Consider the following 15,992-nt stretch of genomic DNA (forward strand, 5'->3'; position numbering starts at 1 on the left):
TGAAATTAGAACTACCACCATATATGATTCAGCAACTCTACTCCTGGGTATTTATTGGGAAAAAAATGAAAACACTAATTCAAAAAGATACATTCACCCTAATGTTCAGAACAGCACTATTTATAACAGCTATGTCATCTAAGCAACCCAAGTGCCTCTCAACAGGTGACTGGATTAAGAAGATGGGTATGTGCTTGTGTTTGTGTGAGTGTATATATCATGGAATACTACTCAGCCATAAAAAATGAAATTCTGCCATTTGCAGCAACATGGATGGACCTAGAGAATATGCTTAGTGAAATAAGTCAGACAAAGACAAGAATTATATGATATCACATTTGGAATCTAAAATACAATACAAACATATATGCAAAACAGACTCAAAGGTATAAAAAACAAATTTATGATTATCAAAGAGGAGAGGAAAGGGGGGAATTAGGGACAAATCTCAGGTATGGGATTAATAGATATAAGCTGCTATATATAAAAGAGATGAACAGCAAAGATCTACTGTATAGCACAAGGAATTACAGTCATTTTATAATAACCTATAATGGAGTATAATCTGCAAAAATTTTGAATTACTATGTGAGATACTTGAAGCTAATATAATACTGTAAATAAACTACACTTCAATTAGAAAAATGAATTGCAGGTAATGTATCTTTGATTAAAAATAAGTTCCAATAATTTCTTGAATAACTAATGTCATCTTTAAACTGTAAATACCTGTGGCGGATTCATTTTGATATTTGGCAAAGCTAATACAGTTATGTAAAGTTTAAAAATAAAATAAAATTAAAAAAAAAAAACTGTAAATAAAAACGCAAATTTGTCAGACACATAAATGTCCTTAACTTTTTCTGATATCCAAAGAATGATGAATTTTAAAACTGTCACTCCTTAATATATTAGTCACGTACTTCCCAACCTAATACAAAGACCACCTCATTAACCATATTCAGACACTGGGTACCATGGCTCACTACAGATTTCTTCAAATGTTATAGAAATGGCAAGAGTAAAGTAAATATCAGTGAAATGGCATCTGTAACCCAAAGCATCTTTCTCAGGTACAAAAATATAGATAACAAGGAGGTGCAATAATTTTTCACCTTCAAGCCAACTAAAAAGTATATCCTTATTTCTATGTTTAACCATACCTACTTATAAGTTTAACAATGGGATCAAACAAGACACATAGTATTAGTTCAGTGTTAGAAATTACTTTCCAGTATATCCTGATATAAAACTGTCTCCCTAGACTACTAAAACATGTAGGAGTTCATGAAAACAATGCCCCAGAAAATACATTTCACAGGTAATTTCCTCATCAAATTCTAACTTCTCTGCCTTTCTTAAAAATTGTACCCCCCACCCCAATTTTTTGTTAACCTGTTCTGTTAAGAAAAGTGATGGATAAGGAAGAAAATAAGATAACTGGGACATTGTTTCTTAAAATAAATTGCAACCCAGAAAAAAAAAAAATTGTACTGCTTTGGCTAATGACTTAATAACCACACAATCAGTCAACACCTTTTCCTTGTGAAATATTTTATATTACCAATTTCGTAGATACTATATGTAAATACTTATAGGAAACAGAGTAAAAAGATAGAATTTTACTACAAACACTTGAACACATTTATCAATAAATAGGAAATATGTTAAAAATGTAATGGACAATAAAGTTCAATCTGTCTACAAAGTAGCAACTAAAATAGAAGGATCTATTTCAAATTAAACTGATACAGATATTAATACATAAATATGCAACTATTCAAAAAGGTAAGAGTAACTTAGAAAACATGGGTGGATAGAAGATAAAAAAGATTTTAGAAAAAAATATTTATTGCATGAAATTTAGTTTCAAACTCTAAGAACAAAGACTGCTCTACTAAATACAGTCACTGAAAATATCTGGAATAAAAGCAGGGAAGAATGTAGATTACACAGAATGTAGGTTTCCTTGGCTATAAAACTAATTTTATTTTGCTACAAAAATAATCAATTTGCTTAGGCTAAAAGGAGGACTAAAAGTGGAATACCGATTCAATATGCAAGCAACTTGGAATCAATACAAATTTAGATGATTTTCGTATCTCTAAGAAAATTAATCATTTTTTTAAAGTATGTGCTAGAAAAATTTAACTAACTTAATTCAAGGACTAAACACTGCCAGGTAAAGTCATTAGCTGAATAATTTTCTCCTTATCCAGAGGAATGATTAGTATTAAACCTCGGATATTCCAAAATGTATAAAACAGCAATATCATTAAAAAACAGTAGTTATTTATTTTTAGATATTAATAGATATGGTTTTAAACCTCAAACATTCTATTTTTTGGTGATGTTAATGTTACTGATTGTAAAACTTGCCATTATCCAGAACTTACATTTCAGCCACAAAAAGAAAGTAAAACACAGAAAAAGATACTCAGGATTTTGAAGACACAAGGGAGACATATCAAGTATCTAATTAATGAGAAAATTTTATAAAGCACAAATCAGATTGGTGTGGTGGTACAGATTTAAGTAGTGGTACAAAGAGATTGCAAGCGTTCACTCGCTGATAAAACACAGAAGATTTCAGGGTACTGTAAAGTGATGTTCAATGCTACAGATGTGCAAAAATGGCAATTTTGGCCTAAACTATAAACATTAGCAAGAAACTGGACAAAGGAATTGGAACTGAGTCAGAATTTGAACAATGAGTAAGATTCAAACTGGTGTTGATAAAGGTATTATTAGAGGACCATGCAAAGGTCTGAATATGTGTGTGAATGCTAATGCATAATTACTCTAGCTATGCATTTTTATACTCTTCCTAAATGTAAAAAATCATTATCCACAAAAACTGCCAGGAAAGTAGAAGCTGTGAACCTTTAGCACTATATCCATTTTCATGTTTAAAAAACAAATGAACAACCCAAAAACCTTCATATATTTTTGCTGTCAGCTCCCAGGTAACCTGAGAGGAAAAGTTTTAAAATCTTTTTCTGCTTATAATTTTTCTTTTTTAATCATTTTGTTTCTTCTATAAATAGAAATTCTCAATATAAAGTTATCCTCCATATGATTTTTTGGGTACATTGCTACCATTTTCTTTTTATCTAGTAGGTTTATATTTTGTTGTTTAGGATTTAGCTTCCCTTCACTTTTTCAAAAATTGAGTAATGGGGTATTACTTCCTTGTACTTATTGCCATTACAGGTTTGAAGTCTAATTAACTGCAAATAGATAACTCAAGAAACGAATGGCTCCAATCTTTTATCCTCACAAAGAATGACAATACTTCCTTGCTACAGTTTCACGGAAGAAAGATGAAAAAATTTCAAGTATTTACCATTTCCAGTTTCTCCACCTTAATGCGAACAGACGGATTTAGGGAAATCTTCTTTCCTTGTGGCCCATAACTATCAGTCCAAGCAGGGGCAATATCTAAGAGACAACAGGGTACACATTAATTGGAAATTTAATTGGAATAGAACTTTTCATTTGACAGGAGGTGTTCTTGGCTCCTGCTGTTCAGTAAGAATTCTGGCTAATCAGTTGGCAGCTTTCACTTTTGTTTTCATTATTTTTTGTTCTTTAAATCTACAATGTATCATATAAACCAGCTTCACTTAAGCCTTAAAAGACATGGTCTAAAAAGAGTAGCCAATTATGCATTAAGTCCCACAGAAATATTAATTTAAAATACAAACATACATCCCACCACTTACCCCGTCATCATCATGCCTTATTAATTGCAAAATGAAAAGTATTTTTTTTCTTCCAAACTTAGTAAAATCATATTAGAAATTCAAAAAGGTCATAATTTCTCTTTGGCAAAAGTAGTTTGCTATATGAGTTCTGAAGGTGCTATGGAAAACTCACAAATGCAAACTGTTTCAAGGTTGCACATAAAGTATGATTAGTCTGAAAACTTCTTGAACTGAAAATCCTATTTCTTATTTTATAGAAGGATTATATTTTTAGGAGCATAAATGATTCTCAAGACTTGAGTGTCATGCACCTCTCACCCATTCTCTAATGCCTTCTCAGTATACCCTGACTATTCTTGCTTTATGAGTAAAAAACCAGGTGTCCCAAGGGACTAGAATTTGAAAAATTATTTGCCTTAATATGCCACATTTTCTCAGATTTCTGCAATTCATGTCAATCCTTGTATCTAAATTGTCACCATTCTAAATACACTTTTAAATGGTATTTTACTAGTTCTACATAGAAACAAGAGGAAGAGAAAAAACTTTTTAAAATGTCACATTTTTATGCAGTGTTTTAATTTTTTTTTTAATTTCTCAGAGCATCTGTCTCTAAGTACAAAATGATTTGCATTCTCTTTCCTAAGAACATAAGAAGTGCATATGAAAATAAATAGTCTTCCTCTAAACCTTTAACACTTCCTTAACATTCTATGTAAAATCTTGAATATAACTTATAGGTGTCAAGATCATAAAAAAAAAACAACAAAAAAAAAACGGTTACTGACTTTTAACTTTAAATGGAATTCAAAGGTTGAGAAAGACTGATTTTAGTATAATAGAATTTTTACAAATTTGACAAAGGCAACAAAGATGCCTTTTTACTGTGATACCTAATTGTTGGTCAAGGGCTAAAAATAAATTATGAATACATTCTTTTTCCTCTTAAGACAAATTTTTTGCCAAACTTGAAGTGTAGCATAAAAGGTCAGCATGAAGTGGTATGGAAACCCAAGTAGGAGATAAGTCAAACCTTATTTTCCATTTTCAGGGTGTGGACATGTGAGTCTTGACAATGACTTTTTAGCCTGGTTCCTGACCTGCCATGAATGCACACTAACACAAGGTGGACCCAAGCTAACTTAATCATGAACTCAGACTGAGACTAACCCTGAGTGTGAATTACTCAATTCAAGCGTGCGTGGAAGGGGTGTAGAGGAGACACAAGACAGGGCAGGACAGGGACACATACCAAGGCACGTGTTTTCACTTATGTTTTCCTCAGTTCAGTCAGTTCAGTTCAGTCGTGTCCGACTCTTTGCAATCCCATGAATTGCAGCACACCAGGCCTCCCTGTCCATCACCAATTACCAGAGTTCACTCAGACTCACGTCCATCAAGTCAGTGATGCCATCCAGCCATCTCATCCTCTGTCGGCCCCTTCTCCTCCTGCCCCCAATCCCTCCCAGCATCAGAGTCTTTTCCAATGAGTCAACTCTTCGCATGAGGTGGCCAAAGTACTGGAGTTTCAGCTTTAGCATCATTCCTTCCAAAGAACACCTAGGACTGATCTCCTTTAGAATGGACTGCTTGGATCTCCTTGCAGTCCAAGGGACTCTCAAGAGTCTTCTCCAACACCACAGTTCAAAAGCATCAATTCTTCGGCGCTCAGCTTTCTTTACAGTCCAACTCTCACATCCTTACATGACCACTGGAAAAACCATAGCCTTGACTAGACGGACCTTTGTTGGCAAAGTAATGTCTCTGCTTTTCAATATGCTATCTAGGTTGGTCATAACTTTCCTACATCCAGGCATAAACATTCCCTATGTGCAACAGTGGATATAAGAGAAGAGTAGCGCAAGAGTTGGACAAGACTTAGCAACTAAACCACCATGCTTACTTTTAGGCAGGCAGTACACTAAGTACTTTATACACATAAGGGCATTAATCAACAATAACCACAGGGACACAGGTATTATTATTTCCAACTAAAGATGATGAGACCAAGACCCCAGAAGGTAAAGAAACTAGCACAAGATCATACGGCAAGTAGGTGACCATGTAGGATTCTAATCTCTTATGACTTCTTAAACCATTTGTTTAAATGTGTCAATATCTTTCATCATCAGTCTTCTCATCTGTAAAGCAGGAGGAATAAAAGAGATCACTTCACAGGAACTGTAATGGTAAAATTAAAAACCCTAGAAAACTACTATGAAAACTATGCGTGCATGTGTGCCAAGTTGCTTCAGTCGTGTCTGACTCTTTGTGACCCCATGGACTGTTACCCACCAGGCTCCTCTGTCCACGGGGATTTTCCAAGCAAGAATACTGGAGTGAGTTGCCGTGCCCTCCTCCAGGGGTTCTTCCCAACCTAGGAATCAAATCCATATCCCTTAGTCTATCTGCATTTGCAGGTGGGTACTTTACTACTAGTGCCACCTGGGAAGCCCATGTAAAGTATAAAGTACTGTTAAGAGTCATACATACATACAAAGATTAAACAGGAAACTAATGTAAAATTATACTAACCCTCAGTGGCTTACCAAAATCTTTCTTCTAGCCAAGTATCTCCTAAATCTTTACCTTGAACCAAAACTTTAGGAGGATCTAGGCATAAATCATGCATTTGTGCATGCTGTAATTCACGGTAGGTTGATCCGGAAAGCACGCACCTAAGACAGTTTTCTTCAACTTCCAGCGTTCTCAGTTTCAGCCTTGAGTGCCTTATTTACTCATGTGGTGGGGGGGTTGAGAATTTTCAATCTATGGCTTATTTCTTTTGGATCTTCTCTTACTTTTCTTCTTTTTAGAAGAAAGGAAATAAATGTTTTATGAGTGCAAAAATCAATGCCATTTGATAAATACTACGAACCTTCCCATGGATGTATTTCTCATCACTAGCTTGTTTTCAGTTATAAAAGCCTTACTGTAGGAGAATTAAGGCTTCTGCTGTGGTAAAGTTAAAGTAATGGTTGTCTTTCTTCATGTAATAATTCTTTACTGACTTCCTCAGGAATGTCTTTAGTGTGGTTTTAGCTTCCTCATAAACTCACCCATTATTCAGCTTATGGCAGTAGTAAACAGCTGGATTCTGAATTATGAAATTTATATAGCAGAATAGTTTCTAAAGGCATACTCAAGTATAAAGTGGATTTAAAAAATTCTAACCAGTTTTACTGGCTTCCCTGGTAGCTCAGCTGGTAAAGAATCTGCCTGCAATGCAGGAGACGCCGATTCAATTCCTAGGTTGGGAAGATACCTTGGAGAAGGGATAGGTTACCCATTCCAGTATTCTTGGGCTTCCCTGGTGGATGAGATGGTAAAGAATCTGCCTGTAATATGGGAGACCTGGGTTCAATCCCTAGGTTGGGAAGATCCCCTGGAGGAGGGCATGGCAACACACCCCAGTATTCTCGACTAGAGAACCCCATGGACAAAGGAGCCTGGCGGGCTACAGTCCATGGGGTGACTAAGAGTCAGACATGACTGAGCGACTAACTACATCCAGTTTTACACTTCAGAATGCTTTTGAGATGGGAATAGGGGTAGATTTGCTTCATTAAGTTTATTTTTGTTGAGATTATACTAACACTCATATATTTTTAAGATTAATAAATACCAGCTGGCTGAAGGAGTTTAGATGTGACAGTTAAGGATCTAATTTGGGAATTTATAAATAACTACTTTAAACAAGTCACAATGTATGTCAGTTACCTACAGAATTTAGAGTTGACTTTGTTTTTTCCCCTCAGAAATATCTTGTTTACTACATTCCTGTGGAAGAAAATGGTTCGTCCTAAAGTCAATTCCATTTCAACTCTAGAAAAATTTCCCATTCTAATTGCATTTTAATATTTACATAGAGCTTACTCACTCAAATAAATTTTTCAGTAGATTGTTTTTCTACAACAAAATCAAGCATCATTTCTTATAGTCACTGATGTAAATCTACCCCTTTATTCATTACTGTAGGATCTCCTTGCTCTAATTGGAGTTGCCTCCTAGGATCATCTGACATGTAGCTCATCCTTACTTTTTTGCTTTTGATGATGGTGCCTCATTCACTTAGGATGATCTCTTATCTTCATCCATCCATTGACGTTTATCACTTCTTTCAAGATACAGATGATGCTGACTTTTGCCAAGAAATTTTTCCCTATTGATTCCTGTATCTTGTTCAGTCACTCAGTCACGTCTGACTCTTTGTGGACCACCTGGCTCCTCTGTCCATGGAATTTTCCAGGCAAAAATACTGGAGCAGGTTGCCATTTCCTAGTTCAGGGGATCTTCTTGATAGAGGATCAAACCCTCATCTCTTGTGTCTCCTGCATTGGCAGGTGGATTCTTTACCATGAACACGACCTGGGTATTTTGTGACCAATCAGAAACTATGTACTAGCTTCAGGGGTAAAGAAAGAGGATGTAAAATTGAATTGAAAGACAGAAGCTTTCACTTCTGCTCTAAAAAATATGTCCTGGAATATTATCTGAGCTATATTCTAAACTTCAGTTTCTATAAAATTTAATTTAAGGGGAAGATTGTGTTCTTGAGCCTGGAAACACTTTATTGATTGATAAAAATCCTTTTTTTATGGGTAACTTACACAATTAATCCTTTATTGTTTAAAAACATCAATAAGTCATTTCATGAAAATTAAGAAAGAGTAATACTGATTTCATAATACTCAAGTGTTTTTCAATTTATATCTATATAATCTCTTACAAGGAAAATAAAACATATTTCTTTTCTTAAGCCATGCTCTCTTCTATAATTTCTCTGCAAGCTGCATTTAATATACCTCACCAGGATTTCACTAAAAGGGCAAGGAAACCTAATCTTGATTTAAAGAAGAGTTTTCATTATGTGGTTTTAACAGTCCATTGATTATTACAGCTTCATAGATACTATTATGATAATTTATCTTTTAAAATTACAACCCTTTGTTCAGGAAAATTTTCAATAAAAATCATAATCTAACAGAGATCATTGCATGATAGATTATTTTTGCTCTTTTATTCAATGAAGAAAAAAGAAATAATGCACTCTTCTTTAAAGTCTATTGTCACATTATGCACTCCTCATTGAGAGAGATATTGAAAAAAATAACAGGAAAAAGGAATTAAATGTGCATTTACCTGTATTAGACATATCTGTAGGGCTGTTGTCTGAAGAAGTAATTGGAATCTGTTCTGTTTTCTTGTATCCAGTTTTTATCTAAAGAAAATGAGGAATATGAAATGTCATTTTCTAAAGTAGGTCAAAGACCAGACTAGGAGTTCATGTTAACATAAAAAGAATGATTAATGAGATTAAAGCAATAGTCCCGAAAATCGAAACCTTTAAAATTTTGGTATATTCACCTTCAAACAAAGCAATTCAGAATTAAAATAACAACTGCTTTTAGCTCTACCATAACCAGGACAACAAAATATAAGGCTATGTACCATGTCTCTGAAAAGGTATTATAACCCCAAATGAAAAAGTATAAGAGCTAAGAGAAAATCTTAAACTTTATATCTGATTAGCATGGACTTAGTAGCATTAGTACTAAGCAGAGAAAGGCACCTGAGTAAGAGTTCCACTCTGACTACCTAGGTTGTCACCTACTCATTACCCTGCAGTCCATGGGGTTGCAAAGAGTCGGATACAACTGAGCAACTTCACTTTCACTTTTCACTTTCATGCATTGGAGAAGGAAATGGCAACCCACTCCAATGTTCTTGCCTGGAGAATCCCAGGGACAAGGGAGCCTGGTGGGCTGCCGTCTATGGGGTCACATAGAGTCGGACACGACTGAAGTGACTTAGCAGCAGCAGCAGCAGCATGGACCCAGAACTGAAGATACCTATGATGAATTTTATCCCACTGATTAAAAGCCTACTTGAGTTTCAAGTTTGTTTTATAGAGTATATGCTCTATTCTATACTTCATTATTAACTGTACTGTAGCGATTAGTAATTACAGTTATCCCTTTGTAGCTGTCAGTTCTGCATCTGCAGATTTAATCAAAAGCAAACTGAAACTATTTTTTAAAAATTCCAGAAAGTTCCAAAAAGCAAAACTTGAATTTGCAGCACCAGCTAAGAGTTGGACACGACTGAGCGACTTCACTTTCACTTTTCACTTTTATGCATTGGAAAAGGAAATGGCAACCCACTCCAGTGTTCTTGCCTGGAGAATCCCAGGGACGGGGGAGCCTGGTGGGCTGCCGTCTATGGGGTTGCACAGAGTTGGACACGACTGAAGCGACTTAGCAGCAGCAGCAGCAACTATTTACATAGCATTTATACTGTATTAGCTATTATGAGTAATCTAGAGATGATATAAAGTATATGGGGAGGGTATGCATAGATTATATGCAAATACAACACCATTGTATACAAGAAACTTTAACATCCTTGGATTTGGGTATCTGCTGTGGGGGCTGTGGGAGGAGGTTGTCATGGATATCTACAGATATCAAAGGATGACTGTAATTATATTGATTTTCATGTAGAAACTCTCCCTTTTGCGTGATTCATTGGAAAAGACCCTGATGCTGGGAAAGACTGAAGGCAGGAGAAGTGGGTGACAGAGGATGAGAGGGTTGGATGGCATTGCCAACTCAATGGACATGAGTTTGAGCAAACTCCAAGAGACAGTGAAGGACAGGGAAGCCTGATATGCTGCAGTCCATGGGGTCACAAAGAGTCAGACATGACTTAGCGACTGAACAACAACAAAGGTGAATTATATTCCAGCATATGCATATGAGGGAACAATATCTACCTACACTGTGTAGAAAAGAGCTGAGGAACAGAAAGGAAGATTGTTCATTTTCAGTCAAGCAGAAAATAGAAAAAAAAAAAAAATGAATGGAATAATATGAGAGACTATCTGAAAATAAATATAACATTTCATATCACAGTTTTGAGTGATATCTAAGCATATCTTCGTGATGCCATTCCTGATTATGACTTTCCTGACATAGAATACATTGACCTGAAAACTTATTAATAGCACAGCATAAAAATCTTAAACAAACATAAAAATCTTAAACAAAAAAGATCTTTCAAGGAAACACCAATTGGTTAACAAAACTATATTATCAAAATTATAGTTCTATTATATATACATTAAACATAATGACACACAGGGGTTTATGGACAACATAAACAAACAGAGAAATACAAGATTACCTGATTCCTCCTAAAAGAAGGTAAAATGGCATCTGTAGATCTGGGAGTGGATGAGGTCTTTGGAATTAGTGTTTCAGGAGAAGAAATAAGGCTAAATTTTGAGGCTTGAGGTCCATATTCTCCTGTAGCTTGTAAAAGGGATGAACAAGATGGATTTTCTAAATGGCTGCTGTCAGATTTCTGTCTTATGAATGCTATCTCCCAAGAAGATTCTGACCTAGCATTAAAAAGAAATCACTTTATGGATACAGTACAATTGAATTCTAAGATGACATTTCAAATATTAGCAAAAAAGACTTGTTTTGGGTCTAAAGTAAGTACTAGGACAACTTAAATTTCTATTTTTAGGGAGACATGCTAAATGATTCATTCTATCTTATGGCTAGAATAGTTACCTCAACTTGGCTCTGGTAATTATGCTTTTTGCTTCTTCAAATGATACACCAATCATGGACTCCTTGTTTACTGAGACAAGTTGATCTCCTGGTTTCAAACGTCCATCCTAATAAAAATAGTAATATTTGTAAAAAAACTGATTAAGGTGTTTCTTAAAAACATTATTGACACAATTTTAAAATTTTTAATTAAATTATTTTAATTGGAGGCTAATTACTTTACGAAACTGTGGTGTTTTTTGCCATACAATGACATGAATCAGCCATGGGTGTACATGTGTCCCCTGGTCCTGAACCCTCTTCCCACCTCCCTCCCCATCCCATCCCTCTGGGTTGTCCCAGTGCACCAGCTTTGAGTGTCCTGCTTCATGCATCAAGCTTGCACTGGTCATCTATTTCACATACAGTAATACACATATTTCAATGCTATTCTCTCAAATCATCCCACCCTTGCCTTCTCCCACAGAATACAAAAGTCTGTTTTTTATACATGTGGTCTTTTGCTGTCTCGCATATAGGGTTGTCATTACCATCTTTCTAAATTCCATATATGTGCATTAATATATTGTATTGGTGTTTTTCTTTCTGACTTACATCACTCTGCGTAACAGACTTCAGTTTCATCCACCTCATTAGAACTGAGTCAAATGTGTTCTTTTTAAAAGATGAGTAATATTCCATTGTGTATATGTACCACATCTTTCTTATCCATTCATCTGCTGATGGACATCTAGGTTGCTTCCATGTCCTAGCTATTGTAAACAGTGCTGCGATGAACACTGGGGTACATGTGTCTCTTTCAATTCTGGTTTCCTTGGTGTGTATGCCCAGCATTGGGATTGCTGGGTTGTTTGGCAGTTTTATTTTCAGCTTTTTAAGGAATCTCCACACTGTTCTCCATACTGGCTGTACTAGTTTGCATTCCCACCAACAGTGTAAGTAAGACGGTTCCCTTTTCTCCATACCCTCTCCACCATTTAATTGTTTGTAGACTTTTTGATGGCAGCCATTCTGACCAGCATGAAATGGTACCTCTTTGTGACTTACACTTCTTTGATGAGTGATGTTGAGCATCTTTTCATGTGTTTCTTAGCCATATGTATGCCTTCTTTGGAAAATGTCTGTTTAGTTCTTTGGCCCATTTTTTGACTGGGTCACTTATTTTTCTGGTATTGAGCTGCTTGTATGTTTTTGAGATTAACTGTCAGCTGTTTCATTTGCTATTATTTTCTCCCATTCTGAAGGCTGTCTTTTCACCTTGCTTATAGTTTCCTTCATTGTGCAAAGCTTTTAAGTATAAATAGATCTGATAGACAGAATGCCTGATGAACTATGGACAGAGGTTCCTGACATTGTACAGGAGACAGGGATCAAGACCATCCCCAAGGAAAAGAAATGCAAAAAAAAACAAAATGGCTGTCTGGGTAGGCCTTACAAAGAGCTGTGAAAAGAAGAGAAGGGAAAAGCAAAGGAGAAAAGGAAAGATATAAGCATCTGAATGCAGAGTTCCAAAGAATAGCAAGGAGAGATAAGAAGGCTTTCCTCAGTAATCAATGCAAAGAAACAGAGGAAAACAACAGAATGGGAAAGACTAGGGATCTCTTCAAGAAAATTAGAGATACCAAGGGAACATTTCATGCAAAGATGGGCTCGATAAAGGACAGAAATGGTATGGACCTAACAGAAGTAGAAGATATTAAGAAGAGATGGCAAGAATACACAGAAGAACTGTACAAAAAACATCTTCACGACCAAAATAATCACAATGGTGTGATCACTGACCTAGAGCCAGACATCCTGGAATGTCAAGTCAAGTGGGCCTTAGAAAGCATCACTATGAACAAAGATAGTGGAGGTGATGGAATTCCAGTTGAGCTATTCCAAATCCTGAAAGATGATGCTGTGAAAATGCTGCACTCAATATGCCAGCAAATTTGGAAAACTCAGCAGTGGCCACAGGACTGGAAAAGGTCAGTTTTCATTCCAATCCCAAAGAAAGGCAATGCCAAAGAATGCTCAAACTACCACACAATTGCACTCATCTCACATGCTAGTAAAGTAATACTCAAAATTCTCCAAGCCAGGATTCATCAATATGTGAACTGTGAACTTCCAGATGCTCAAGCCAGTTTTAGAAAAGGCAGAGGAACCAGAGATCAAATTGCCAACATCTGATGGATCATGGAAAAAGGAAGAGAGTTCCAGAAAAACATCTAGTTCTGCTTTATTGACCACGCCAAAGCCTTTGACTGTGTGGATCACAATAAACTGTGGAAAATTCTGAAAGAGATGGGAATACCAGACCACCTGATCTGCCTCTTGAGAAATTTGTATGCAGGTCAGGAAGCAACAGTTAGAACTGGACATGGAACAACAGACTGGTTCCAAATAGGAAAAGGAGTACATCAGGCTGTATATTGTTACCCTGCTTATGTAACTTCTATGCAGAGTACATCATGAGAAACGCTGGGCTGGAAGAAGCACAAGCTGGAATCAAGATTGCCAGCAAAAATATCAATAACCTCAGATATGCAGATGACACCACGCTTATGGCACAAAGTGAAGAGGAACTCAAAAGCCTCTTGATGAAAGTGAAGAGGAGAGTTAAAAAGTTGGCTTAAAGCTCAACATTCAGAAAATGAAGATCATGGCATCTGGTCCCATCACTTCATAGCAAATAGATGGGGAAACAGTGGAAACAGTGTCAGACTTTATATATTGGGGCTCCAAAATCACTGCAGATGGTGACTGCAGCCATGAAATTAAAAGATGCTTGCTCCTTGGAAGGAAAGTTATGACCAATCTAGACAGCATATTCAAAAGCAGAGACAATACTTTGCCAACAAAGGTCTGTCTAGTCAAAGCTATGGTTTTTCCAGTAGTCATGTATGGATGTAAGAGTTGGACTGTGAAGAAGGCTGAGTGCCGAAGAATTGATGCTTTTGAACTGTGGTGTTGGAGAAGACTCTTGAGAGCCCCTTGGACTGCAAGGAGATCCAACCAGTCCATTCTGAAGGAGATCAGCCCTGGGATTTCTTTGCAGGGAATGATGCTGAAGCTGAAACTCCAGTACTTTGGCCACCTCATGCGAAGAGTTGACTCATTGGAAAAGACTCTGATGCTGGGAGGGATTGGGGGCAGGAGGAGAAGGGGACGACAGAGGATGAGATGGCTGGATGGCATCGCTGACTCGGACATGAATTTGGGTGAACTCCGGGAATTGGTGATGGACAGGGAGGCCTGGCATGCTGCAATTCATGGGGTTGCAAAGAGTCAGACACGACTGAGAGACTGAACTGAACTGAGGTCCCATTTGTTCATTTTTGCTTTTATTTTCATTACTCTGGGAGGTGGGTCATAGAGGATCTTGCTGTGATTTATGTCAGAGAGTGCTCGGACTATGTTTTCATCTAGGAGTTTTATAGTTTCTGGTGCTACATTTACATCTTTAATCCATTTTGAGTTTATTTTTGTGTATGGTGTTAGAAAGTGTTCTAGTTTCATTCTTTTACAGGTGGATGCCCAGTTTTCCCTAGATAGCATATTGAAAAGCAAGACATTACTTTGCCAACAAAGGTCCATCTAGTCAAGGCCATGGTTTTTCCAGTAGTCATGTATGGATGCGAGAGTTGGACTGTGAAGAAGGCTGAGCGCTTAAGGATTGATGCTTTTGAACTGTGGTGTTGGAGAAGACTCTTGAGAGTCTTGGACTGCAAGGAGATCCAACCAGTCCATTCTGAAGGAGATCAGTCCCGGGTGTTCTTTGGAAGGAATGATGCTAAAGCTGAAACTCCAGTACTTTGGCCACCTCATGCGAAGAGTTGACTCATTGGAAAATACTCTGATGCTGGGAGGGATTGGGAGCAGGAGGGGAAGGGGACGACAGAGGATGGCTGGCTGGATGGCATCACTGACTTGATGGACGTGAGTTTGAATGAACTCCGGGAATTGGTGATAGACAGGGAGGCCTGGTGTGCTGTGGTTCATGGGGTCGCAAAGAGTCGGACATGACTGAGGGACTGAACTGAACTGAACTGAACTGACCAGTTTTCCCAACACCACTTGTTAAAGAGATTGTCTTTTCTCTGTTGTATATTTTTGCTTTCTTTGTTCAAGATAAAGTGTCCATAGGTGCGTGGATTTATCTCTGGGCTTTCTATGTTGTTCCATTGATCTATATTTCTGTCTTGTGCCAGTACCATACTGTCTTGATGACTGTAGCTTTGTAGTATAGTCTGAAGTCAGGCAGGTTGATTCCTCCAGTTTCATTCTTCTTTCTCAAGATTGCTTTGGCTATTCGAGATTTTATGTATTTCCATACAAATTGTGAAATTATTTGTTCTAGTTCTGTGAAAAATACCATTGGTAGCTTGATGGGGATTGCATTGAATCTGTAGATTGCTTTGGGAAGTATACTCATTTTCACTATATTGATTTTTCCAATCCATGAACATGGTATATTTCTCCATCTATTTGTGTCAACTTTGATTTCTTTCATCAGTGTTTTACAGTTTTCTATAAATAGGTCTTTTGTTTCTTTAGGTAAATTTATTCCTAAGTATTTTATTCTTTTCTTCTTAATGGTGAATGGGATTGTTTCCTTAATTTCTCTTTCTGTTTTCTCATTGTTAGTGCATAGGAATGCAAGGGATTTCTGTGTATTAATTTGACACAATTAAAGCAAAGCACAGTATTAGTAAAGAAT

The 15,992-nt window shown here is 36.6% G+C and overlaps 1 protein-coding gene across 5 annotated transcripts in view; it reads right to left on the minus strand.

The window, feature by feature from the left end:
• The window catches only part of STXBP4 (syntaxin binding protein 4), a 235,071-nt gene that overhangs the window by 169,767 nt on the left and 49,312 nt on the right, over positions 1 to 15,992 (minus strand). For all 5 annotated transcript variants that reach the window (XM_025281286.3, XM_044939655.2, XM_044939654.2 and 2 more), the window contains 4 exons: positions 11,288 to 11,394; positions 10,893 to 11,109; positions 8,850 to 8,928; positions 3,347 to 3,441 (listed from right to left, as the gene is read on the minus strand). In XM_025281286.3, the coding sequence (XP_025137071.3) occupies positions 3,347 to 3,441; positions 8,850 to 8,928; positions 10,893 to 11,109; positions 11,288 to 11,394 (498 nt within the window). The remainder of the gene's footprint in view (positions 1 to 3,346; positions 3,442 to 8,849; positions 8,929 to 10,892; positions 11,110 to 11,287; positions 11,395 to 15,992) is intronic.

This window comes from Bubalus bubalis, chromosome 3, assembly GCF_019923935.1.
Source record: "Bubalus bubalis isolate 160015118507 breed Murrah chromosome 3, NDDB_SH_1, whole genome shotgun sequence".
Lineage (NCBI taxonomy): Eukaryota > Metazoa > Chordata > Mammalia > Artiodactyla > Bovidae > Bubalus > Bubalus bubalis.